The sequence below is a fragment of the Mya arenaria genome, chromosome 12 (genome assembly GCF_026914265.1).
Source record: "Mya arenaria isolate MELC-2E11 chromosome 12, ASM2691426v1".
NCBI classification, from domain to species: Eukaryota; Metazoa; Mollusca; class Bivalvia; order Myida; family Myidae; genus Mya; species Mya arenaria.
This window is the reverse complement of record NC_069133.1, coordinates 21,527,192-21,554,869: the sequence shown is the minus strand read 5'-3', so window position 1 is coordinate 21,554,869 and position 27,678 is coordinate 21,527,192. Positions and strand designations below refer to the sequence as shown.

Genomic DNA, 27,678 nt, shown 5'->3' with positions numbered 1-27,678 from the left:
AAAAGCAAATATAGTAAGAGATATAAAAAAGGATCATGGCGGAACTCCAGCCTAAAGAGAGACATATGATTTAGAGCCAAAGAGAACTACACGTTGCATCCGTATAGTGAGATTATCACGAAACCATGACATAAAGTTGCCGCGAACACCAGATTCTTATAACTTGACAAGCAGACCATTATGCCAAACTTTATCTAAGGTCAAGGTTTTTAAGATGCAATGTCGTTATTAAAATGTAAATTTATGATATTATGAAAGATAAAACACTACACATGAAAAACAAACTAACCCAAGCCATAAAAAAATTATTGCAGAAATGAAAACAAGATAACAAATATATCTTAATCCATCTCAGTTTTTTCAAAACCCGAACATTGAGTGATACTCGTATTTAAAATCAATACATAAACATGAATAACAAACATAGATTTTGAGTGGTAAACCTTTAACTTTTTACTAAATAATGCTTCAATGGAAAATATTAATTATTGTCAACAAGATTGTAACCCTGTATTTAATAGCTGAAAACGCACAAGTATTAAATGACTAGTGGTCCTGAAAAGTTTTAAGTGGTTAAATTTCGTCTCGTAAGGTACGTAGAAACACTGTTTTCTGCACCTTTCTTTCAAATTATGTTGTGGTACATCTTATTTGGGAGTAAGAGTGAATCTTTAAGATCGTTCTTGTGCGTAACATGCGTAATTTAAAAGGCAGGCAAACTCAGCCCTACACGCAATATATTTTGTATGAAACAAAGGAGAGTTCACCGAACTGATTTCAATATTATTTGAATTTACATGCTATGCACCATCTCTATGTTCATAGTCTGTTCACGCCTCGTATTTGTGTGGACTTGTAATTAAATATGCTTGTTTAACTTTTACAAATTTCTTTCTATGAGTGCTGTTTTTATGCTTAAATGATGGACCACTTTTACGTTCAATATTTATATTAAAAACTACAGAAACAAGCTCAGTAGACAAGTTTAAACACAAACCCCGTTTAATGGCACAGGGTAAACACCAAAGACTTAGAACCAGGCAGCTCTTACCTTTTATTTTAGAAAAAATAAAAGTATAACATATTTATAAAGTACAATATTACCAGAACCACATGAATAAACATCAAACATTCGTTATATAATATAAAAATGTAGATATATACAATAGGTCTGTTGTTATTTTTTATGAAATATCCACGATTGCTATGAAGATAAAATCATGAATCTAAAGCTATCAATCAAGCAACAAATTGTTGACGAGAATGTTGTTCAACCTACACACACGTTTATCATATCATATCGTATTTGATATTGAGGTTGACTGTAAATGCATTCATAAATTTCTGTAAATATGTGAACATTACAATACATGCGTGTATTAAGATCGTTCAAAGCATTCTTATGTTTCCGATGTAAATGGAATTTAATTCTGCTGCGCTTTGAAGGGCATTTGGTAACACAGATGTGAATGTTCATCTACGTAAATCCGGTCAAAATAAAGTAAATACAACATTAACATCAAACACACTAAATACTTTACAAACTGATGCAACGGTAATGGATGGTCTCTTGTCTTAAATGAAACTCACTTGAATCATCACATTTCATAAACATTATCATATACACGTTTTTAAAAGTTCAGAGTTAACACAAGTGAATGTTATTGGTCGACAATACACTTTACACATTACAGAATTTAATAGGGTAAGGGTGTATTTTGTTGATCAGAGGATAAAAAAGAATGTCCTTAATAACAATTAATGTGAATAAAGGGATAAAATACAATTTGATTTACATCTAACGTCTTGCATAAAATCGCATATAATACTATGTATTTGTATTATTGTATGCACAATATACCGCGCTGAATATACATATGTACAATGTATGTTTTCAAAGGTATCTCCAGTTTTACAGTCGACTGACAACACATTAAGGTCTCCGTGTTTCTTCATTGAAGTTGGCGTATACGTCGAACGAACTAATATACTCCGAAACGCATTCATGGCAGAACACAAACTGTTCCTGAAAACACAAAAGAAAGCAAGCTGGTCAATATTAGGCGATAAATACTAGTTCATGCACGCTTCTAAAATACAATGAATGAATGCATTGGCTGCTGGTTTTCGCCGTTACTATGAAAGGTAACGACGAATTCAACAAAAAAATATTTCCATAAGTCCGTTTTACATCTAGCCTTTTTCAAACGTATAACATATGGATACGATGTATTGTATTTATGATATGTATGTTTGGCGTTATTGCTTTTTCGTTGAGAGGAATTATTCACCTGATTGGGAATCGCAAGCCTCCGCGTGGTTCTGACCTTCCTAATAGCGTTAAGTACACTGACTTCATGTTCCACCGCCATCTTGTGGAGGAGCAGCGAAACCACACAGAACAGACCACTCTTTCCCGCTCCATCACTGTGTTAATGAAATGCAATCATAATAGTGTCGTTTTCCCTGAATACTTCTTTAAATAAGCAATAATATAAACAGATTACATTTATCATGAACAAATTTGTGTACAACTCTAGGTCTTTTTTTGACATAGATTTTCACAAATTATTCATGAATTTCAAACCTACGCTAATGTTTTGCACTTCTTAACCAAATTTTTACCTTTTTTGGTACTGATTTTTGTCAAGTTGAAAGCAATAAGTAAAAAAGTCGATCAATTAAAGTTGAAGTTTCTGTACTCACAAGCAATGGACCAATATTGGACCGTCATCTTGCTTGTTCGTGACATTTTCTATCACATTCAGAAATGACAGAAAGTTTGAAGTTGATCTTGGAATGTTCATCATTTCGTCCCAGTCGGTAAACTGAAGATGTTGAATGGTTCTATCAGTGGGCGTCTGAAAAGTAATCATAAACACGTTAAAATTCATGAACGTGTTATGTTTTTGACATTGTATGCCTAAGCAATTGGACACATTTATTTGCAAGTATTAAATGAATGTATTGAATTTTCTTATAATGTGCGTAAATCTTTATTGAAAAATCAAGCAGCCATTGTCAAAACTATTAAGACCTCTACAAATTCTACTATATTTTTAATAGCAAGTGAACAGGAATGTAGAGAGCTATCAATGTTTCTGTTAATGAAACTACTGAGAGTACTTACTCCGGACCCTTTGTGCTGTATTTGCAATGTTCTTTCTGCGTAGAAATTTTTCTTGTCTTCTCTTGAGCAGCTGACATCAAATACTCCCTTCTTCAAAACGTCTTGGTTTGCCGCTGGGTAATATATACCGATATTCTGCAACAAGTCTAATCGAGTTAGGGATCGCAAACGAATTGAACTTGCATGATACTGTATTGGGTTATAAAACATCACCGTTTGAACCGAACATTCCATCAATTAACAGCATATAACTGTGTCATATTTGGTATATAAGAATAGTATTACCAAGTTCTTAAGCTGATTGTTTTGACCATTTGCTTTGAATGTGAGAAGTGAAATTCGATTAAAACATCACATCTATTTGTGTTATTTTTCTATATTAATCCCTTAGGTTTATGTTTGGCTAGTAGTAATGAAATGAAATAGAAAACAAAAATAATATTAATTCCTTGATTGGCTAGCTTAATGAATGATTGATAACTGGTGCCTATGAATTTACTGTTCCTGACGTTAATACGATCGTGGCAATAAAAGAGTGCAGCTTACCTTTTGTTTGTCCATATCAGCTTCGAAGCTGACGATACATGAGCACCTCTCTTGGACAACGAGCGTCAAAAAGTCGAGAACTGTCTCTGGAAGTGGAGTCTGGGCTACAAGGTAGCGTTTCTTGATTCTGAAGCTCTGTACAAATTAAACAGACATAATGAAAATGACAGTGCAACGTATTAAAAAACAACAACAACATTTTATTGATGACAAAGTACTTGTATGAAAGGTGAAACAACGACTTGTCTGAAATGTTTCAAATCATTATGCTTGTGAAATATTGAGGCGATGCTCAAATGAATATCATTACAAATTGCCTGTTTTATGCAATTCTAATTAATACGTTCTTATAAACTCGTACATTTAACAAATAACATTAAAAAACTGGGAATGCTTACATGGATATACACAGCATTGATGTAGTCTGACGCTCCTGGTTTTAGATTTAGATAAAGTCTTGGTCTGTTTTCGTTACCTACACAAAAGCGAATTCTTTAATAAAAGCATGAGAATGACAGAATGTCGGTTCAAAGTTTTCAATTATGGTTACATTTACATAGTAGCGAATTTTGTATATGTATAAGTACAAATGTCCTTATTGGTGATTAGACAGTTATTCTCTTGTGGATAATATATTAAGTTTGTCTTATGTTAAATTGGGACTAGATTTTGTCTTGAAAATAAATAACGGTTGTGGCACATATTAGCAATTTACCCGGGATATCGGCGTTTGCTCTGTTTTTATTCAGGTGCTGTCTGTTTCGCTCTACCGCTTCTATTTCATCTTTAGATCGTGTCTCGACCGTATGCTGAAGTTTCTGAAACAAAATAACAATCTTAAAATGGAATAATAAAAAGCAACATTATCTTAGTTATACAAACATGGTGCAATTTCTACCCTATGTATGCAACGTCATACTATATTTATTATAGAAAAGTGCCAATTTTCTCGAAACTTCTTAAGTCCCTAATAACAAGATTAAGCTAAACCCACTATCATTGTTTCCATTTTTTGTGATTTATTTGTAAGTATATATATAATTTGAATGTCTTTATGTTAACACAAGAAACCAGTAATTATAATTAAACTGTAAGTTGAACTTTAATAAACTTTACTTTGAACTGAGTAATAAGTTCTTGTGTTGTGTGTTTGTTCATGTACTGGTTGAAGTTTTCTCCCTTGATTTGTTTGCAGTCGAAGGTAAGTGAATAAACCAAGGCTGTGTGCAGAAACTGATACTGATTCTGAAACGAGAACATGACACTCATAAACAATCATTCATATCTGATGTTACGCATGCTTACATAGCTACCGGGCTATTCAATACTTCCTTTATGGTATTTATTTTAATAAACATGATAATGAAATCATGAATTTATAGATGACAGTTTAACAAATCAGTTTAATATCGTGTATAAACTTGTTTGAAACAATATCGCATCATAGAGTGAAGGCTCCAGAAAAACAACAACACATAATTTGTTCACAAAGGCAGTAAACGAAATGTCTACGTGCTGTCCTTAACACAGTCCTAAATCAAGTTTACGATATCTGAACAATATCGGAATTAATGCTATTATCTAGTTATGGTAGAATATACATTAAGTACGCATTCTGCAAAGATGCAATTTGTCTCAAAAATCGGGATTCCTTCAAATCCGCTTTATTGTGGTTTTTTAGTGTATACTTAGACAAGCTATTATCTTACCAGTGTCTGAACCATATTCGGCCTATTCTGACGCATTTTGTGGACACACCCGGAGATGTCAATAGCTTTCTCAGTTTCACCTTCTGTCGTAAGGATATCCAGAGCAATGTAGGTGCCTGTTCTTCCGACACCAGCGCTGTGAGGTAAGAGTAGAACAATGTTTATGGAAGCGCATTTAAACTAAGCGAACCAATTTATTCAGATGAATTTTCTATTAATCTCTTGTTCTCTTTACACAGTTTAAATTCTTCATGAAAAAGGCAGCTCCTATTGTACAGTTCCAGGTGTGAAAATAATAGTACTCTCAATCCTTTTACGTTAATGAAAAACATGTAAAAACAACATGGTTAACCAGGCTTAATTCTTACCTTCTTTACTGTTTGCATTATAATAATGCAATGAAAACTACAGGGCCAAGACAAGAAGTCGAGAATTCAACATTTAACAGTGCGTAGTGGCACAAGGCAAGGGCTAAACTGACAATGAACTAACGACTCAAATGTATAAACACTACGCACACAATTACAAACACAACACACATACCCCACACACCAAATAGAATCACCGATAAATCATTGGATTATATTAGCGCCTTGGAACGGTAAATGAAACACGAGTTCACTGGAGTACGAGTCACCTTGGGCTTAAAGTGGATAATATTGCAATAAACTCACACTTGTCCCAACATTAATCAGGAAGTTATTTAAAGTACGAGTTCATGACCACAAACGAAGAACTGAGGACAGAAGAACATGCAACATTCAAATGAAACAAAGGTCTTTCGATTAATATTGGGGTTCCGCCTTTGAAAACATTGTCATTAAAAACACTTGAAGGATTTCAATATAACTTTTATAATATAAGGCTTTAAGTTGTACATAATCGCTTTTTTTTCGTACCAATTTAAGGTATTTATATACCGTTTATAATATCGAAAAGATTGAGAAGAATGCTTTAAGTATATAATTGTTCATCCTCCTTAAGTAAACTGTTGATATTTTATAATTGTACAAACCTGCAATGCACAACCGTTGGACCATTCAGTGTACTCGGCGTACTCAGAACCCGCTGTCTGAACTCTATCATTGCAGTAACATCGTCAGGTACCGCTTTGTCAGGCCAACACGTGAAGTGCAGATGGTGCAGCGCTCTTTCTTCGGTCCCCTGTTGATATAATGATGTGAGAGCTGATTACTTTTTTAAATAAGTTTATGATATGCATGCTATGGTTATTTGTATTAATTTTGCTTTTTCAATATCAAAAATTCATGTGAGTAATCGATTACTTGTAAGTACATAGTGAACTCTGCCGTTCCTTCACGAACCGTTCTAAGCGAGTAACCAAAGCACATATATTTTTAAACGTTATTTTCTTCAATGTTAGACGCAAGCTCAACTGATGTTATGGTTATCTTTCCTGTTTTTTTATCTAGTATTCTAGCTTTGAAGATATATGTACCTCTTAACATTATTTGCGTAATAGGTTGGCTTGTCCCTGTGCATATTCTGCGTTTTTTACACAACTTCCGCCTGTATGCCCGTGTTTGTATATAAAAACTTAACAAGCCAAAGTGACCATTCATATCCCCACCGTAGGAGTTTCTTTCCCAAAGAATTAAACATTTCAAGACTCCAATTAATAAAATAAGCAAAACTACTCAAAAGTAATTCTATATATGAAATGGCTTGAAAATAAAGTCTGGGATTCGCATTTTTGTATTCAATTAGATTGATATTTGCTTCATACACTGAATAATTGAGACGAAATATAGTTATAGCTTAAAAGGGACAAATTAACGGATAAAATTCCATAGATTCAAAAACAATAACTGTGATGTTACATATCCAATCTAGATTAAACTTGCACCACTGCACTACGGTTGTACATAAATCATACGCTTTTCACAAATTCCAGTCAATTAGTTTTTTCTGAAGAGATCCCAACGGCCAAATTACAGTATTTTACTTCATTAATTAAATGGCAATAAATATTGTGTTTTTGACACTATTCATACGAATCTTGCGCATTTAAAAGCACACAATAGTATTGTTATACTAATTCTATTTTTGTTTCATTATTAGTTGTATTTAAGTAACAAATCAATGGCTCCAGGTGGATATATAAAAGCATCTGCCATCAAATAAAGGGCAATTACTGACCTGATCAAAATAAATCTGGCTCATGCACCACCACACTATGGTTTGACAAACTTAACAAATGTTTTATGAATTTCTGTTGATTAGTAATGGCTCCGAACTGGCAAATCTGAGCTTTTGTCATTCATTAAAGAACATTAAATCTTATGTTAAAAAGATCGAGATTTGTCTTTGCGTGCATCACGGCAATACTTAATTGACATACATTTCATAATTTTCTGTTGATAATTAACATATTAATGGCCCCTGGCGGACGGACGAGGTAAACGCCAAACCTTTATCCTTCCACCAAAAATGTTCGCAAGTAGTAATGTGCAGAATGTAGTTTTAAATTCAAATACATATTGATTGTGTTTTCCCCCATATTTTTAGATTGTAGCATCATAATAATGGCGTTACTATATATCAGCCACTATCATATTGTGATTGTCATATTGATAATTGTTTACTTTGCATGATGTTTTGTGGTAAAACTGCTGTTATTTTAAAAGGAAAATATATATAAACATAAGGAATGATATGTTTTCCTTAAGTACGTGTTAAATAGTCACAATGAATATGATTTCAAATAGTTACAGCAAAACTTTCAAAAGAAGTTGTAACTTAATGTGGTAGAGCAATATCATGTGTCTTATTATTATGCGATGGACCTGTCATAAAAAGATATTGAATGAACATTGGTAGTTTGTCAATTTAAACCCGGAAAAAACAATTTGTTTTCCTCTCAAGTTTCTTAAGGGTAATCCCGTATTCAATCAGTTTACTGAAGCTTTGCGGATAATGTTTACAATGAATCTTTATAACTAGAATGTATGGTTTGATTTACTACTAAAGAAATGAATTGCCACAAAGACCATCTGTCCTCTGTTTATTCTTTATATTCATTTAACGTGTCTTAAACCTTTAACATTTATACAGAAAAGGTAGAATTGTGCATAAGATGGAGTTTTGAAAGACCATGTCTTATTCATCTTAAATGCAGACTTTCCATCCGGAGCCATTACTATGTATCTCACATTAGTGAACATACTAAAATAGTTCGAAACGTTAAACTGTTAACGCATCGGCTAAAGCGTTCCTCTGTTTTCAAAATTTGTTACGACATTTGCAACAATCGTTACGACATTTTCAATGCTATTAATCTTATTCCCTGCCAGCTTACCGTCGTCACCGTGAAAGTCCTTCTGGTAAACTCAGCATATTCATCCTCCGAGCGGCTCTTGACCTGTATTTCACCATACGCCTTAGATGTCCCAGGGTCTGGCCAATATTGCTCGCATTTATGGGACTGATATAATACATATAATTGTTACCAGCATACACCATTTGCTAAATGTTAAAACGATAAGCAATATAATTATGGTAGTTTTATCTACAATAACAAATCATAATTGTATAAATATTTATAATACACGTCTACAAAGTTCCAGCCCATTCTCGTATTTAAAGGCTGACATTTATATAATATTCAGGTGAAGTCGAGTTAGTCAGCTTCTGAAGATACTGATCAATTATGTTGTTCTTCGCGTTTTAACAAAGATTATGTAAAACATACATGTGCTAGACTCATTCATTTTCAATAAATTTAATTCATCACTTATTTTTTTATTTTGATAAACAAGGCATTAGTTTGCCCTGGATTTCATCAGGTTGACTTGTATTTTATACGGCTATAGCCTTTTCCTTTATGATATTTAACTTTGTGAATATTTCACTTCACGGTGGATTTTGTTTTTTTACTTACTCCCTGTTCAATGAGGTTGGTAACCATGACAATCTTCTCAACCCTTTGTTGCCAAATCATTTTCCAAAACAAGCTGAAATCTCCTAATTGCTGGGACATTGGACCTGGAATTAAATTATGTCATATCGCCAATACTTTAACAATATTTATATAAACTATATGTTGCCAGCACCAATAATTCTTGCATAGGTAATTGTCAAAGTATTACTCTTTAACAACTGATACTACGGACGATGGTTGTATTTTGTGTTTTTCCTGTTTCGATTTATGCCACTGCACTCAAATAACAACGAAAATGGTTTAAAATTGTGTCTGGTAAAATATACCAAGGCGGAAAAGAATTCCCCCATATTAATTACGTATTCATGTTTCGATATCACTGTCATGATTTAACTGAAATAAATACCTAGTTGTATGGACATTTTGAATTAAATTGTCAGATTTAACATCTGTTGTAATATAAAATTTAGCTTCTGCATTTCAACGAAACGATTAAATTTCATGAATTTAAACGAGAAATCGCAAACTCCTGCCATATGTTAACAAAAGTACTTATACTGACACTTTATTCCATGACATGGGTATCACTTACAATCAATCATCCAGTCTTACCTAATGTGGCTATATACTGCTTCGGCCTTTTATAGCCCTGAAAAGGTATAGTATCAAACGAGTTTATTACGAAGTATTTAGTTCTCTATGTCTATTTAAAGGAGTTGCTAAGGTTTTCTCAAATTTTGCACTATAGTATTACCAAAGCTCGCAAAGATGAACTGATGTGAATTAGCCCTTAAAATGAAAAGTTTTATTTTTACCAACCCGATAATCATATAAAAGTTGGATGGGCGAAAACATAATAGTTGCTTAGTGTATTTTGTAGATTGTAGACAGCGCGTCTCATTAAATAAAGCTCTGATCAAGATACAAAATGCATCGTACAAATTCATTATTGAGTCATTTGGTCACTTGTAACTGTAACTTTCGATGTGGCCGAAACATTTATTATATAGGAGATACTGGTACATACGTCAATAAAGCTGGAGTTTATGTAGTCTGAGCCGCCACTGACCGTGATCTTTACTCTGGAGTCATCGTCTAAATTGTCAAAAAGCAAAAACACAGTATCTCATTCGTTTATATCTTACCCATGCTTTTTTTATAACAAAGCCCATAACTTTCATAGATAAATTCGATTTTTAGGAATCTTACCCATGCGTTTTTACAATAAAGCCCATAACCTTCATGGATAAATTCATTTGAACCGATTCTTAACAGTGATATCCGTTTATTAATTACAAAACCTACAACACAATATGGGTACAACCTACATGGATAAATTCCTTTGTACTTTTTCATGCTCTCCTTACAACAATGCCCATCATTGTACCGACTCTTACCCATGTTATCATTTTTACTACATGCCCACAATAATATACATTAATCAATACGGTTATAACCTACATGGATGAATTCATCTGTACCGATTTCATGCTGTCTTTATATCAAAGCCCATTATTGTACCGACTCTTACCCATGTTATCATTTTAACTACATGCCCACAACTTCATTAAGCAATACAGTTATCACTTACATGGATAAATTCCTTTGTACCGATTCTTACTGATGTTCTCCCTCTTTTGGGATTCCACATATGGCTTAACAAGACCACGAGAAAACTTCTATAAAGAAGGGAAAAATGAATTATACATGTTTATAAAACGTTATAACAAAGCATAGCATTGCTTAATTTATGCCATTTTTCATTAGATAGATACTTTAATAACCAATTAACGTGTACTTGTGCAACGTAATTAAGAATATTAAATATCTTTTCAGTACTAATGATAACGACTTGGTTGGACCAGTCGTCCTTCACCTTCATTAACATCGTAAGACTGGATTCAAAAATATGCCTGTTATCGATATTATTATTAAACAAATACGAAAAGGATTATAACTTCATAAAATATATAGGTACGATTATGATAATTTATCCTTCTATTACGCCTTCCGAAGGTCGGATAAAGACCTGTCGGATAAACATGTTGATATCTCCGGAAGTAGCTACACAATGTTATATATCTAGAACGGTTTTGCCAGACATTTTCATCATTAAAAGTGACAGATAAGTTACATTATTAATATACTCTTTTTCGGTAAAGTATATCTATACTTTGGTTTGCAAATACACAACAACGGATTTAAAAAGCTGCGTGAATATTTCAAAAGGATTATTGATACTAGGACTGGGTCGAGAATGATAACTTTAATCGTTCAAAGATAATTTAACTGTCTTTGAGCGGTTGAGGACAGCTTGTGGAAGGGTTGATATATTCGAGGTGTGTGACAATTGAATATATATATATATAATTGTATACTTTATATAATTTTTATTTGGGTATTGATTTCGGTCATGCTGAATTCCCTGATGTAGTTAAAAAAAGTAGTTCATTTGACGTCTCTCGATAAGACATGATGAACCAAATTGTTATTATGTGCAAACTATAATATGATATATGATATGGCAAAAAGCAGGATAAATTCAATACATGTTTAGTGTCGAGATGGGGGAAGTTTATCCGGCTCGATACGAAAACAATGTTGGCTCGCTATCCTCGCATGATAAACTTCGCCTATCTCGTCACCAACCATGTATTCTCTGATTACTAGCATTTACCTCAAATTCTTCGCTAAATGCGTCATGTGTTTTTTCATCCACATACTTGACGAGTTGACCAATTAGTATTTTTGACATTTTAGCTGATGATTCAGGTTCGTTGTAGTACGTCTGATCTTTTCTGGAAGAACCCTCAAGAACTCCGAAGTTTTCTTCATCTAAACAACCCAATGCAAGTGTTATTACCTATCACATAGTGGAACTTTTCTATATCACTAACATTCGCATGATCTATTTATTGAAGTTCTTAAGTAAAAACCACAAATCGTTATTACGTCTTGTGTTTTAGTACTGCATTCTGTTTGGATTAGCGGGAAGGGTGATGACCCCTATATGTTTTCTTACTTACAGAAAATGCAGTTTTACCAATACGCATTCAAACATCATCAATGACATAGATTTAATTCTTTGCAAGTACAAACAAAAGAGAGGCTCCGCAAGTACTTTATCGTATATATAACGTTATACATGTACATGTTAAAACACTGAAAATGACCACTTATATACATGCGCACGCTATGTTTGCTTTGATTTGTATCTAAACAAGAGCTTTTATTAAAGATGCACTCTTGCTTCCAAATATGAATTACCACAATGGATAATTTTGTTCTTATATTCCAAAAAGAATGAAAAATGTCGAAAACAATGGTTCTTATGAAGGATACCGAGTTTTATTTGAAAGAAATGAGCGTAAAACACGATATCTCTCCCTTATGATACTAGAGTAAACCACAGTAAATCTTTTAGCATTCATCAATCATTTAATATTTTTGCGCTTTCTGCTATTAAATACACGCCTACAATCTTGTTATCAGTAATTAATGTTTTCCATAGATGCATTATTTAGTAAGTAGTTTAAAGATTATAATTTAAAATTGATGTTTATTATACATGTGTATGTATTGATTTTAAATAAGAGTGTCACTTTAAGGTTTTGTGTACTTGTTTGCAAAAATACTGCCCGGACAATAGCCTTTGAAGTATGAAGATTATGTATGTGTTACCCTTTTATACATCAATGCATAAACTATAGAGTTTTAATGTACTTTCGCCGGGGTGCATTTTCTGTAATACTGTCTGTCAATGTATAGCAATTTCACATTTTTAATACTGAAATAGTTGAGCAATCTGGAACTCTGATATTCGTATTTACTATGTGTTTTATGAACCACCTTAAAACAAAGGTTACATTCAAACACATAATTTACTTTTTTCTTTGACCATAGGTCGAGCACAACCTCACTTCTAACAGAAAAGCTTACCTATCTTAAGATTTATGTCTTTTTCTGATGTAGTCACCCCATGTGCAGATGCATGCTTTTTGTCGGACGTGGGTTTGTTTGCTAGCGGCTGGGTACCAGTTGTATTTGGCTTTGTGGATTCCCTCATGATCTGTCCCTCGTTGTAGTATGTCCGTTCATTTGTTGTTGCTAACAAATAAATTAAAATAAACTAATTTTCCACTTATGTTTACGGAAAATAAAATGATAAATGTACGTTGTTTTCGGAGGAGAAGATGAAACACTTTTTGTATTTAGCTAAGATATTAAAATTATTATATTTATATATAGAGTATATATTCATATTAAAGATTTCGTTAACAAAAAAAAAACAAAACAAAAAAACAACAACAATGATTAAAGATGGCTTACACTCTTTTGCTTTTTCGTCGTTAATGTTTTCCAGGAGTGTTGTATTAGCATTTATTTTGTTTTCGTTCGAAGCAGGCCGCCTTATAGATCTAAAAAGGATAGAAGCTGATAATTTCGAAAGTCTGCGTAAAATTATGGTGGTGGATTTCAATTTGTAATCACAGGTTCATTCACGAACTCAGGCGAGAAACACATTTGTTATATTAGTACCTTTGTCGAAGAAAGAAGAATGCAACCACGACGCTAATGATAATAACAACGCCACCACTAACACCTCCAGCAATAGCTCCCACTGGAGGCCCGGCTGATGCCGCTTCCGTTTTTACTTGTATTACTAAAATATTTAAAATACAAAATTTTGAGAGAGGCATTTAAGCTACCATTCATCATACACGTGTCCTAAGTCTGAGCCGTAAGTCATGTTTTGTGTGATGGTATAACTGAAGTAGTGTGTTCCTTGTATGCACACTAAGACATCTAAATACCAAAATTCGTGGACTACTTATATAACAGGATTCACACCACATAGTAATATGAGCCAAATGCTTAAATAACGATTGTATTTTGAAAGATGGACACTATGTAAATAGCGATTCAGTTAACTACGCCATATAAAAATCATTCGCATACTTAACATAATGAGACTATAAATTATTAAAAAAACAACACAGATATGATTCCTTTATTTTCATATTAGATCACATTTAACTTAAGTGTCATGGATGTTTAAACTTGGGTAACACATTTTGAGAATGACTTACTTATGAAACTAGTCGGTCTTCTATTGTTATATATCTTATATTTGTTCAAAATAATTAAAAGTATGTTGTAACAATCTGATATGTTTGATTATCCAGTATAATAGGTGTCATGCAAATATTCGATTATTTAGGAGTTTCCGAGTGAAATAAAAACGAAAACTAGTGGTATTACGACGTTCACTTTCAGGTTGATACGAAAAAGTTATTCGTTTTATGTAATTATGTTGTTCTAGTTACAGGGAAACTATAATCACATTTTATTTTAAAAGTTAGACCTTAGGTTATTACTATTTTAATTAAGCACCGGAACGTCAGGTTTATATCGTCAATGACATGTATCCTTTCACTTTTTTCTTGGGGGGGGGTGTTAGGGGGGTAGCTTTACCCAAGTTTACTGTCCTATGAAATATCAGTGAACCTAGCTATATGTACATATAAAGAGCAGAATATCTGACATATCACAATATGAAATTTGGTTTAAATTTATCAAAAGGATAAGAAAATTGCACAAACCAGAAATCTAAACGCAAAAAGTATACAAATCATTGTAACCTTTAAATACAATAATTTATACCATATCATACCTTTACTTGTGCAGTTATCGCCTTCGTAGCCATCAACGCAGTTAAATTTACAAATGCCGTTGTCATCACAACTTGATTCTGTTCCACTTAATCGACAGTTTCCAGGGCATTTCGTCTCGCATAAATCCCCATAAAAATGTCCCGTGCAACCATTGGAACAATAGCTAGTATTTCGTTCACATTTGTTTTCCAAACACGATTTGCTACATGATTCGTTGCAATACAAACCGTGGACAGTTGAGTCCTTACATGAATCACAGATTCCCGATTCTTGTTGACATGTGTTGCAATTATAATGGCATGGAAGGTTACACATGTCTCCCCAAAAGTGTCCGCCACAACCATTGCTACATTTTCCAGATTCAGAGCTGCACTCTTTATCTTTGCAATTAAATTGGCAGGAAATGCATTTGCTTTCATTATTTTCTGGATAAAAACCTTTTTCGCATTTTGAACATCTACCAGTAGTCTGGTTACATTTTAGACACTTATTATCAATGTATGTGCATTTCATTGAACATGATTGGCTATAAAATCCGTCAATGCACCCCTCTTTGCATAGCGGTCCCGTTGAGCATAATCCGTCCTTGCAAGTTTCAGGGCATTCACAGCATGAATCATTATCGACGTAAAAGGATTCGTTCATACATCGATCACAAGTATCGGATATGCTTGTTGTGTCAGAAGAGCAATATGAATTATGACATTTGCATTTATTTGCGGGTTTTTTGTATCCGTTTAAACAATAATTGCATTTGTCACTGCCATAATTACACTCGCAATTTGAAAGGCACTTGCAGGTCGATCCACTGTTTCCATTGTTACATAGAATACAATTATTCTCATTATTTTGTTCACAACTCAGGCAGGTTGAATTGCAAGGGACTGAGCAACTATTATCCGAATAGCCATTGTTACAACCGTTTGTGCAACTACCATTAGACATTGAACATATCCCACCAATACATGTACGTGAGCAATTGAAGCTACATGATTGTCCGTAAAATCCGTCTACACATTGATCACATTTAACGCCGGTAAAGTTAGGAAAGCAATCACAAGATCCGTCGCTTCTGTTGCATGAGGACAAAGAACATCCAATACTGCATTGTTGTTGACAATCATTCCCGTACTTCCCATCTTTACACATGTCACATTTAGTACCATTAAAGTTAACCTTGCACGTGCATTCTCCGTTTCTCATACAAACTCCATTACCGCACCCTACAGAACACATATCGTTGCATTGTTCCCCATAAGATCCGGCTTTACATTGATAGCACGTCCCATTTCTCGTACAATTTCTAACAGTGCATCCGTCTGAACAATTCATGTTACAGTCCTCTCCATAATTGCCAGCAATACATTCCGTGCAAGACGAACCAGTGAACTCTTGGCGACACTTACAAGTTCCGTTGCCATTACAAACACCATTCAGACATCCTTTGGAACATGTTGTTTGACAAGAGGTGTTTTTTCCGTAGAATCCCGTTTTACACGACTCACAACCATCATGATAAGTACATCGGCAGTTTTGATGCAGGCATGTTTCTGCACAGTCTACACCATATTGTCCTTGTATGCATGTTTCGCATGTATTTCCTTCGAAATTTGCTTTACACTGACTACAAGTTCCGTTGTCATTACAAACATCAACCAGACATCCTTTGGAACATGTTGTTTGGCAGAGGGTGTTTCTTCCGTAGAATCCCGTTTTACACGACTCACAACCATCATGATATGTACATCGGCAGTTTTGATGCAGGCATGTTTTTGCACAGTCAACACCATATTGTCCTTGTATGCATGTTTCGCATGCATTTCCTTCAAAATTTGCTTTACATTGACTACAAGTTCCATCATTATTACATTTATCATCCTCACAGCCTACTGAACATTTCTTGTTACAATTATTGTCTGTATCATAGAATGTGTCCTTGCATGAGTTACATGGTCTGCCTTCAGCTTGTCCACACGTAAAGCAGTTACCAGGACAGGGATTATGACATCTATGGCCGAATATGGTGTCAACACAGCCATCAAAACAATAGTTGTCTCCAATTGTTTGTTTATGTCCACATTGACCTTTACAACACACACAGTTAAGACTGCAGTCAACATCTGTTCCATTTATTTTTACCGTTACTGTAAAGAATATGCTTGAAACATAGCAATAACCAGTATTACATGTTGCCATGTTAATCTCGCGTTTGGATAAAAGAGAAACCAACGGAAAATATACATACACACTAAAACGATAAACACTAATATACGTTTACATACCTGCCATACATGATCGCGCCAGGCAGAGTACAGCAACTATCCGAAATATCACCATGTCTTAGTTATGTCCTCAACCAGTTTTATGTTGTTAGATTAAGTGTTTTCTGTAACAAACGTAACGGTCATGAAAATATATGTTAACGTTCTTTCGTTTACCTTTATATACTCGGTTGAAAAAAGGTAAGCTTCCTTTCATATAATTTTGATTATTTTACTTATAACTATTCAGAGTACATTTAGCAAAATTTAAAAGTTAATTAAAACCATCATAAATATAACACACAATAAATATCGTTAAATAAGGTAGTCCGTATTCCACTCCAGTGCAATACGGTCGTATCCCACTTTGTTGACTTCACGTAACAAGTATCATGGTGCATGTTGGAATAACGTCATAAAACAATATAGCCAGTCATTCATTAAAATGACATTTATTATGAAAGCATGTGTCGTTTAAATGATTTTAACCAGTAATGTAAAAAACTGGGTTATTAGTACTGCGTTTTGAGTATTTTTTTAATTTGAAATTTCACATTTCTTACTCTGGGTTTAACCACGACTCCAGACGCTAGTGAATATGGGCCCATACATACCCTTAATGTATTCAGACTAATTTCCGTTCGAGTTTTTATGTAAAGGTATAAGGACAATAATTTAATTTACAATGTTCAATTTAACACCTTTTCGATTTTCATTTTAATCGAATACTGTCTATGAGCTTACTTAAATACAATTACAGAATGTTTCAAAGAATTACTGATTTTAAACGAACTATTTTACTACTGTATCTTCTAAATTTCACTTGGCAAGAGCTTATTTTATGCTTAACTTACTTTTGTTAAACGGGCAACACTAATCCATACACTTATAGAAGTCAGCTAGCTTAAGTCCAAATGAAGAGGAGGACACTTCACAAATGTAGAACTAAAACGAATCATAGATCAGCGACAGTAAGACAAGTCAGTGGGTTGTCACTATAACTGAATTATGACGATCTGCAGTCCTAACTCTCAAGCAGGAAGAAAATATCGCATCAAAAGTAAGGCATACACGTCTTTCTCTAGTTGGACGGAGATTTTCGCCCGGTTGAAATGTGATTAAACATATCATTTTAACTGAATATATCAGATTACACATTTTCAAAATAGTACTAAAGGTTTACTTTAAAGGTATACTAGAGGTTTATGAATGTTCGTCTTCTCTTTGTCAGTTGAGTTTCTTCGAATAAAAATAGCGCATAATGGTTTCCAGTTTAGAAAGCGCGGAACACCTTTCAAGTTACAATTTTCACACACTAAACTGTCGGTTAGAGTTTTAGCAACGCTTTCATTTCAGCAGAGTTAACCTCTTTTAAATGCTTCCATCGATCAATTGACAGTTATCCGGTGTCTAGTCCCTTTAAATTTGAATATCGAAAAGCGTAAAATGACGTATTGACCCATGTTAACTTCAAATTACTTACCGCCATATAGCATGGACTCTTTACGAAGCAATTTGATAAGATCTCTGCATAGCTGGATTTCAGCTAATTTAAAAAAATGAAAATTATTTTTTTACACGTATTAATTCTTTTGTTTATTTGAGCTCATCAAAGTCTGCCTCGCCTACTGGCTGTATTATGGCTTGACCCACCGTAATGCCATCATACTATAAATCCAGACATTAGAAAACTTGGAGAACCGTAATGAGATACAAGAGATCCGGGTGCGATACCCTAGATATTTGCGTAGAGACCTCTTTGTTCTTTAACGTTCTCAATGTGGGGTAGCACCAGGCGTGCCTCCCCTACCCCCGAACTCGTCCAAGTTTATCTTTTATTTCAATTTTGGAGATGAAAAGTAATAAAATACGCCCAAAATGCATAATCCCGGACAAGATATTATTAACATTTTTGGGGCGAGAACCCTCAAACCCACGGCCAACATTTTAAAACAACTAAATTCGGTTCAATCTGAGGGAGAGGCGCAAGTCAAAAGGTTACCCACCTTAGTTAACACCCCCTCTGACATCAACTTATGGAACTGCCCGCGTCGATACACGGTTTACAACTTTCCTGGGTTGAACCAGTACTTAGTACACCATTTTCTCAATACTACTGACGAGCGCTAGGCAAGGGAGCTACTGGTACCATATTTTAACGTCTTTCGGTTTGACACGACCGGGGTTTGAACACGTTTAATTTCATTGAATAATGTGGTTTTCAAAGTCACGTCGCTTCGATCATCATCACATGATATGCGAGGTTGCAGTGATTACCGTACGTCAAAGGGAAATAACCACTGTGTTGATTTTAATAACATGCGTTTTTATAAGATGGGTATCGACGCATGTTTATTACACTTTCATCATTGTGTATACAATATAAAACCGTTTTTCATTCGTACCATGAATGGTCAGTGTTTGTCAGTGTTTGTTCGTGTTTCTGTAGATACATTTACAATATTTGTAACCTGTTAACCTATAAATACTGCTTAAAAATGCAATACACATATGTGAAACGGTGTTTGCAAATGCAGATGTTTATCAAATATCAATATTATATGTAGCGGATTGTGAACATACACTTAACCAGCGGTACTCGAAAAAACTCCATTGAAATCAAGACTCTCCTTATGTTCGATACAACAGCTTGGCATTTAAATCTTAGTTATTGCTTTTTTCTAAAAAAATCAATTCCAGAATTTCGATCTATGCTTTATACTTTGTGTAATGGTAAACCAGATAGAATTCTAGGTAGTGGGCTTTTAATGTTTTGAATATGTCTTGAAATTCTGGTTATTTACCGTTGATATTTTTCAAAAGAAAATATATTGCCTTTGGATCTAAGACACATATGAAACAAGATAGATCGACCAGACTTTAAAAATATTAGCTAGTTAAATATATTAGCTAGTTATTAAAGTTATGCTCTGCTTTAACTTTGGACTAAGTTTAACTTTCGGTTTTCATCCGGTTACATGATAACTAAAGCATACTTTGTAACGAAACATGCTCGTGTGTACATGTATTTTGGTAGTAAAAAATAATGGCAATTTACTTTTCAAAAGTCATATAAAGCCTCCTGTTTCGGATACATATCAAGTGCAGGGGGTAACTTATCTGCAGACAAAAGAGACAATAGTTCAAAGCAGAATGATCTCCCATTTAAAAACCATAGCAACAATAAGCGATGCTATTAAATATTTGACAGAAAACTGACAATGAATCGATTATCAATGCGCTGCACAAAGTGCAAACTCCCCAAGGTTCCGAACTCAAGTCCTATATAGGTGACGCACTAAAGTACTAACAAGCCGTATGCCAGCGAACGTTCACAGCAATATTTGTGAGCCATAATTAATCGAAAACTATGCGGAAAATGTAAAAACCAAGCCTAAATTTAAACCCACGGCAGACATGTATGACACCAATATGAGGGAAAATGTCAAACGAAAGTAAAGCTAAAACCGGCTTTGTAGGTAAGGTATCGGGGACGAGCACCAAACTACGCAAACAACAGGTACGCGCTCCCTAAGCACGACCAGCGCCGTCACCAAAAGCAAGGTGCAGAATCCCTGCTAAAATGTCAACAATTCCAGTTCACAACAAGGCCAAATCAAAACAACTGAAAGTAACGCAGGATGTTGAAACACACTGATTAACACAAATATACTTTCAAGCTAGAAAAATAATATGTGATAGGTGGATTGTGGAAACAATGTGTGTCTATGTGCCTATTAGATTAGTTTAAACATGTTGTATTCATCAGCGTAAACAACATAACATAAAGACAAACAGAAAACACATGTACAATCTTGAAAAGGATTATAACGAAAGATAAATATATCTTAAAAGTTCTTCTCCAAACCTTAGCAGAAGTACATATTTAATGACGGACATTTGTAGAACTTACAATGTAGATGACACAATGATATTGATATTGTTGAATTAAATCAAGTGGTAGTGTTAAATGTGATTTGGCTTTATCTAAAATTATTAAATATTGAAAGATTCTTTTTACAGACGACGTACACAGACAAGATAGTATCTAAAAGTTAAACATTTTGTGTGATTAACAATGCTATAGTAAGCTTAGTTTATTTTCATTTATCAAATACAAAAGTTATTTATTCTGTTTGAGAACCGAATAAGAAGGTAAAGAGGATAAGAGAGAAGAAATAGGGTAGGGTGGTTGGTTTAAATGAATTACTTCCAGTGCCTATTCTTCACTGAGCCCTCATTGGTAGTGCTGAATATCACATGTTTACAGAAAGGAGACAATCCTGGGTGGGATTGATTATTAGTAGTAGGAAGTGACTATCACTGGCTGTCAACTCTTTTTATCATTTGAATAAAGAAGTGAACTGCATCGAACAGTGTCTAATTTTGTTCTTCTGTAAGGGCAGTGTCACCGTATAGTAAATTGCGAAGCGTAACGTCAGTCAAAGCCTCCACAGAGTTGAGAAGAAGTCTCCTTTGTTCAGTATAAAGGGGACACATAAGAAGATAATGATACGTTGTTTCCTGACCTTCACACGCACAGAGGGATGAGGGCACAATATTTTTAACAAAAAGGTGATGGTTCAATGAACTGCATTCGTTCCGTAAGCGAGTGTAAATGACCTGTAATCGACGTTTTCCATTATAAAACAGAGTATTTGGTATGGAATTATCCGAAGTAAGGTACGCTTTAAAACCAGAAACAGTGTCAATGTTTTTTGCTTCAGCTGGGAGACTATTCCATACTGAGATTGAAGAAGGAAGGAATGAATTCATATAAAGTGACGTTTAAAGTACCAAAGCTAGAGATAGTGGATGCGTTTCGAAGTGATGTTGTTGATGCTTGATCGACTGTCTGAGGAACCAAACTTGAAGGATAATCAGGAGAGATACCATTTTTCATTTTGTAAAAGAGTAAAAGCTTGTGTTTTTCACGCCTTGTTTCCAAGCCAGATTCAATGTGAAGCAGACGCAGAGAAACAAGGCGAGTGCAACCAGTAACAATGCGTTCGCAGTTGTTTTAAATTTTGTCAAGATCATTTTTTTCATACTGTGTACAATTATTCCAGATGACATCCGCATACTCCAGGATTGGCCTAATAAAAGAAAGATAAATAACCTTCAGAGACCTCCTATCCAATTGATAGCGTAGACGTTTCATGATGTTTACTCTAGACCAAGCTTTTTCTTTAATATAGTTAATGTGAGTATGCCATTTGCATTCATTAGAAAGAAAAATACCCAGGTGTTTGTGTGATTCAACAAACGGGAAATCAGTGTCAAACATGTACACAAGCGGATGAATGGGTTTGTTTCGTTTTCGGGATATGACCATTGATTCAGATTTGTTGGGATTGAACTTAATAAGCCACTTATAAGCCCAGATAGATATTTTGTTTATATCTGTCTGTAGTTTTAAAGCTGCAGTCTGGGGGTGTCCACTATAACAAATAGACTTGTATCATCAGCAAATAGTTTGACATTTGAATCTATCGCGTTTACTATTTCATTAATATATATAAGAAACAAAAGAGGACCCAAAATTGAGCCCTGGGGAACTCGAGCTTCAATTGATTTTAGTGCAGAAGTGGCTCAGGGAATAACCACACTCTGGCGCCTATTCTCTAAGTAGTTGGAAAACCAGGACAGAAAGTGACCACAAATGCCTGCTTTCTCGAGTAAAATAAATTCTAAATTCAAATTTTTATTTGTAAAGAAAGGCCTCCGGCCCATAATACAACACATACAATACAAAGCATAAGATCTTTAGAGTTGTGATTCCTTAATGACATTCATTTTCCTTATCTTTTTGTTTCATTATTACATTTACAAAGAATGCTATATTTTTTATTCGGTCATCGTTTCGACTTTGCATAAGATTTATGAAGTTTTGGAAGTCTTGCCTACCCGTGTACCATTTATAGATATAAAATTGCCTTTCTTGCCTGAATTTGTTACATTGAAAGAATACATGAAATTCATCTTCTACACATCTGATATCAAAATTAATTAAGCAATATCTACACAGTCTATTTTCCCTTTCGATACTCAAATGTCGACCAGTCTTAATAAACAATTTATGGCTAGAACATCGGAATCTCGCTAACGATTTTCTCACATAAAATGGTAGATTAATACATAAATATTTTTCTGGATTTAACAAAGTTTTAAAATGCTTATATGTGTCACATCGTGTTGAGTCTCCCACATTTTCGAACCAGTTTTGTCTTTTACAATCAACTAACCTATGCTTAAATGATCGCCAACATTTCCAACTTCCTGACTTAGCCAAACAAAACCAAAACCATATTTGAATAATAGATTCTTTACAGATGTAACCCAATTTTTTCTTCCAATATCATCATGTCGTTTAAGCATTATATAGCAGTTTCTTGGATAACGTTCATTGGACATGCATAGCAGTTTACACCAGTACTTAATACATTTTACATGATGATCAATACACAGCGGAAACCTCCCGCATTCCCCCAATGCAACACAATCGTTAACATAATTATTTACCCCAAGGAATTCCTTACAATATTGAATTTGTACCTGTTCAAGAATATCAGATATTTCCGTACCATATATTTCAGCACCGTAAATAAGTATAGGCTTAACCATTGAATCAAATATTTTAAAGTATTCAGTGTGAGAAAAGTTTCCAAAAGCCATCTGGTAGGCCTTTATAGCATAAATTGACTTCCGGGCTTGCGCAGCTAATTTTGATTTTGCCTTTGTCCAGGATAATTTAGGCGTGAATATGAGTCCCATGTACTTGTATACCGATGTAACATTTACCGGGGTGCCATTAAAATACCAATGCTCGTATGACCGCAGAGGCCCGCCATTTCTAAACACGATTATTTCTGTTTTCCTCTGATTAATAGTCATACCAGTATTTTCGCAGAATTCCGAAATTGAATTTAGTTGTAATTGTAATTCAATGGCAGTGTCAGCGCAGTTCGCAACGTCATCTGCAAAAAGTATGCATATTATATCCGCGATTTGCTCAGTAATAAAGATACCAGTATGTCCCTTTGATCGTAGGAAGGAAGATAACTCATTAATATACAGATTTAAAATTATTGTACTGGTTACGTCCCCTTGTCGCGTGCCAACGTTACAAATAAAGGGTTGCGTAACTGTGCCGCCGCCAACTCGTACACAACCGCGTAGATTTGAATACCTAGACGTTAATATACGGAAGAGCTTTCCCTGAACTCCTATTTTATGCAAACTGGTGAACAAGTTACGGTGTATCAATCCATCAAACGCCTTTTTAAAATCGACGTATAATACATAGAATCTCCCCCCGGGCTTACTGGTATATTTCTGAACCATACTTTGCAAAGTAAATATATTATCTGTTGTCGAATAACCAGTCCGAAATCCAGCTTGTGCCTCATCAATTTTGTTAAACTGTTCCGACCATGTACATAATCTGTCATGTATTATATTTGAAAATATTTTATACATAACGTTTATAAGAGAAATACCCCTGTAATTTGATGGGTCTTCTTTAGAGCCCGACTTGTGCACTGGGACAATAATACTATCTCTCCAAATATCCGGAAATACACCCGTATTTAAAACCCTATTAAATAATTGACGCAACACTGGAGTTATGGTTTGTTTTGTACTTTGGTAAAATTCAGCCCCAAATCCATCAGGTCCCTGAGATTTCCCCTTTTTCAATTTTGAAATGCTTGCAATAACCTCCCCGTCAGTAATATCAGAATTTAAAATGGAATCATATTCTTCATTAAATATATTCGTGCCAAAAGCTATATCGTTCAGGTTTGGTTGATCTTCATTAAACAATAATCCTCGAAAATAGTTCCGCCATGTAACAGGGTCTACGCGCAGAAGCTCTTGTTTTCTATTACGTTGGGACATTTTTAACAATTTCCAAAAGGATTTTGGATTACAACTAGATAACACTAGCTCATTCCTTTTAGCTTGCTGATACAATTGCCTTTTAGTGAAACACGTAATTTTGAAATGTCTACGCAGTGAAATATAGTTTTGAAAATCTAACAACCCACTTGTCCATCTAAATCTTCGTAATGCAGCGTACTTTAATTGTTTAGCTAAAGCACAGTCTCTATCCCACCAGGGTTGATTATTTGAAATTACATCGCGATTTGTTGGATCACGGTTATTTAAGCGCATCATATAAGCAGAATCCCGATAAAGTCCAAGTATTTTCTCAACCGCGTCATTTATATTTATATTAATTTCAAGTGCGATTTGAGCGACGAGCGTATTACATTTATTTGCAAATAACGTTAAAAATTCATCTTTACATGCGAGTTTCCATTTAAACTTTTCTACACGTACAAAACCATCGCCGTTTGGTGGCCCCGCTAAGTTTTCATCAGTATGCTCTATTCTATCTAGGAAGAATGACAATTTAGAACAAACTGGTAAATGATCCGACTCATCGCGCATTGTGACACTGAAAGAACTTATATGAGAAAAAAGCTCAGTAGACATAATATGATAATCAACAACACTTGCACCATTATATGTTATACATGTAAAATTGCCAACAATGTCGTCATAAATACGTCCATTTAAAATATGTATGTTATGAGTACAACATAGCTCAATAAGAGATTTCCCAAAGTTATTATATCCTATTTTATCTTTGTTATTGCGTGTTAACTCAAAATTGTCTGAATTATATTCAACATCAGTATTAAAAATGTTTTGCAGATTATCATCTGGAATGTAATCTAACATTTCTTTCGTGCGGGCATTAAAGTCCCCAGCTAGATAAAAATATGAACCGGGATACTTATTTCGTAAAATTGAAATATTATTATCAATATATTTAATTCAATTTTTCTCATCTCTATTGCTATAAATGTTCGAGCCCTCGGGTGAGACATAAGCAACATATAATATTATATCGTGCATAGAACGAAATTTAGTACTGTTGATACAGAATACTACGCAATCTGTATATTCATGGCATATTCTAGTAATAAAATCATTTTTCAACAAATTATTCTTAATGTAAACAGCTATTCCACCACTATTACGCAAGGCATTTAAGGATTTTGATCTAACACAATCAAAACATGTAAAATTATCAAGCAAATTCTCAAATTCATTACTAAAATCACTCCACGTTTCCAAGAGACCAATAATGTCAAACGATTGCAAATAGCTTGTAAAATGTTTATCATCAGTCAACTTTCTTAAACCGCACACATTCCACGTGATAGTGTTTATGTTTACGGGGCCTTGACCTGCATCCTAGTCAGTCCCGCCTACTGCCTCGCTTTCATATCCGCCCTCCGATCCCGATTGGTCTGCATCGCTGACGTCATGGTCACGTGGGCCCGTTGACTGGTCATTGTTGTGGTCACGTGGTCTGTTAACGTTACCCCGTGGTCCGCTACCACGTGGTCTTTGACCCGGCCGTGTACTACCGATCCTCTTGACTTGCTTTGACAGGTCATCGTACTTATAAACTCCGTCATCAATGATAAGCTTGTCGTAGCGCATTGAAGCATACTGGTCCCTACTTCTGGCCTCAACTAATCTCTTACCTAGTTCTCGCTTATGTAATTGTACACGTTCAGTGAAATCCTCGCGCACTGAAAACTGTGATTGCCTGTCAAATAATTGTTTTGATTTTTTGATAATTGTCTCGCGATCTTTATAGCGTGAGAATTTAGCAATAATAGGGCATGTGTCTGAATTCCTACTACCCACGCGATGTGCCCTTTCTATTTCTACGCGATCTAACTCGGAAAGCCCAAGCTTGTCCGAAATAAATTGCCTTACTTTCAACTCGGTCTCCTCCCATTTCTCGCCAAGCATTCCTTGAATACCATAAAAACGCAGATTGTTCCTACGAGAATGCCCCTCGAGACTATCAACTTTTGACACAAGCTTACCAAGTTCTTGCTTAATTTCCAGATTTTCTTGCCTGAGAGATTCGTTCTCAGCCTTTAGAATATTAACAGAATTGTGTATGTCGTCCACTTTCGAATTAATGGCGGCTAGGTCCGTGCGCACTTCCGCTTTCATATCCCTGAGAAAAGCCATAACTTCACTATCTTTACTTCCTCTGGTCGCCCGCTTAGTGGCTTCCTGAGAAGGCGGTGGAGAAGACGCTGACGCCAACCCTACACCTGCTGGTTCAGCAAACGATAAAGTTCTTTGCTTCTGGGAACGCGGCGGTCCCGGATTAGTTTCCACATCCCCACCCAGTGTGATTAACACAGACAAGCACAAAACTAGTCGAAAAATCAAACTCACAGCCCGTTTATTGAGTGAAAGTTTATCCGTTTTCATTTTACACTTCCTCTGCACTGTAAATAATCCTATTCGTGCTCTATACAGCACGGTATCGATCCCCATTTTTCAATTTCTTTCGCACACCAATTTACACTTTCTCGAGTTTATAAAGTAGACCACGATGCCAAACTTTGTCAAA

The 27,678-nt window shown here is 34.8% G+C and overlaps 1 protein-coding gene across 3 annotated transcripts; it reads right to left on the bottom strand.

The window, feature by feature from the left end:
* Positions 1-1,041: 1,041 nt before the first annotated feature.
* LOC128211790 (receptor-type tyrosine-protein phosphatase alpha-like) lies at positions 1,042-18,305 on the bottom strand. 3 transcript variants are annotated; one of them, XM_052916856.1, is made up of 22 exons: positions 18,077-18,305; positions 17,244-17,347; positions 14,961-17,105; positions 13,826-13,949; positions 13,616-13,704; positions 13,226-13,393; positions 11,964-12,121; positions 10,878-10,965; positions 10,314-10,381; positions 9,899-9,935; positions 9,287-9,390; positions 8,705-8,830; positions 6,401-6,549; positions 5,386-5,521; positions 4,793-4,921; positions 4,392-4,494; positions 4,075-4,151; positions 3,677-3,811; positions 3,131-3,265; positions 2,707-2,861; positions 2,292-2,427; positions 1,042-2,026 (listed from the first exon to the last, which is right to left on the bottom strand). In XM_052916856.1, exons 2-22 carry the CDS (start codon positions 17,296-17,298, stop codon positions 1,934-1,936), a joined length of 4,410 nt encoding a protein of 1,469 aa, XP_052772816.1. In that variant the 5' UTR covers positions 17,299-17,347; positions 18,077-18,305; the 3' UTR covers positions 1,042-1,933. The 3 variants fall into 3 exon arrangements, with proteins under 3 accessions (XP_052772816.1, XP_052772817.1, XP_052772818.1); XM_052916857.1 differs by having other exon boundaries at positions 14,961-17,045; XM_052916858.1 differs by lacking the exons at positions 10,878-10,965; positions 11,964-12,121; positions 13,226-13,393; ... (3 more) ...; positions 17,244-17,347; positions 18,077-18,305 and adding an exon at positions 10,615-10,871.
* Between the last annotated feature and the right edge of the window lie 9,373 nt (positions 18,306-27,678).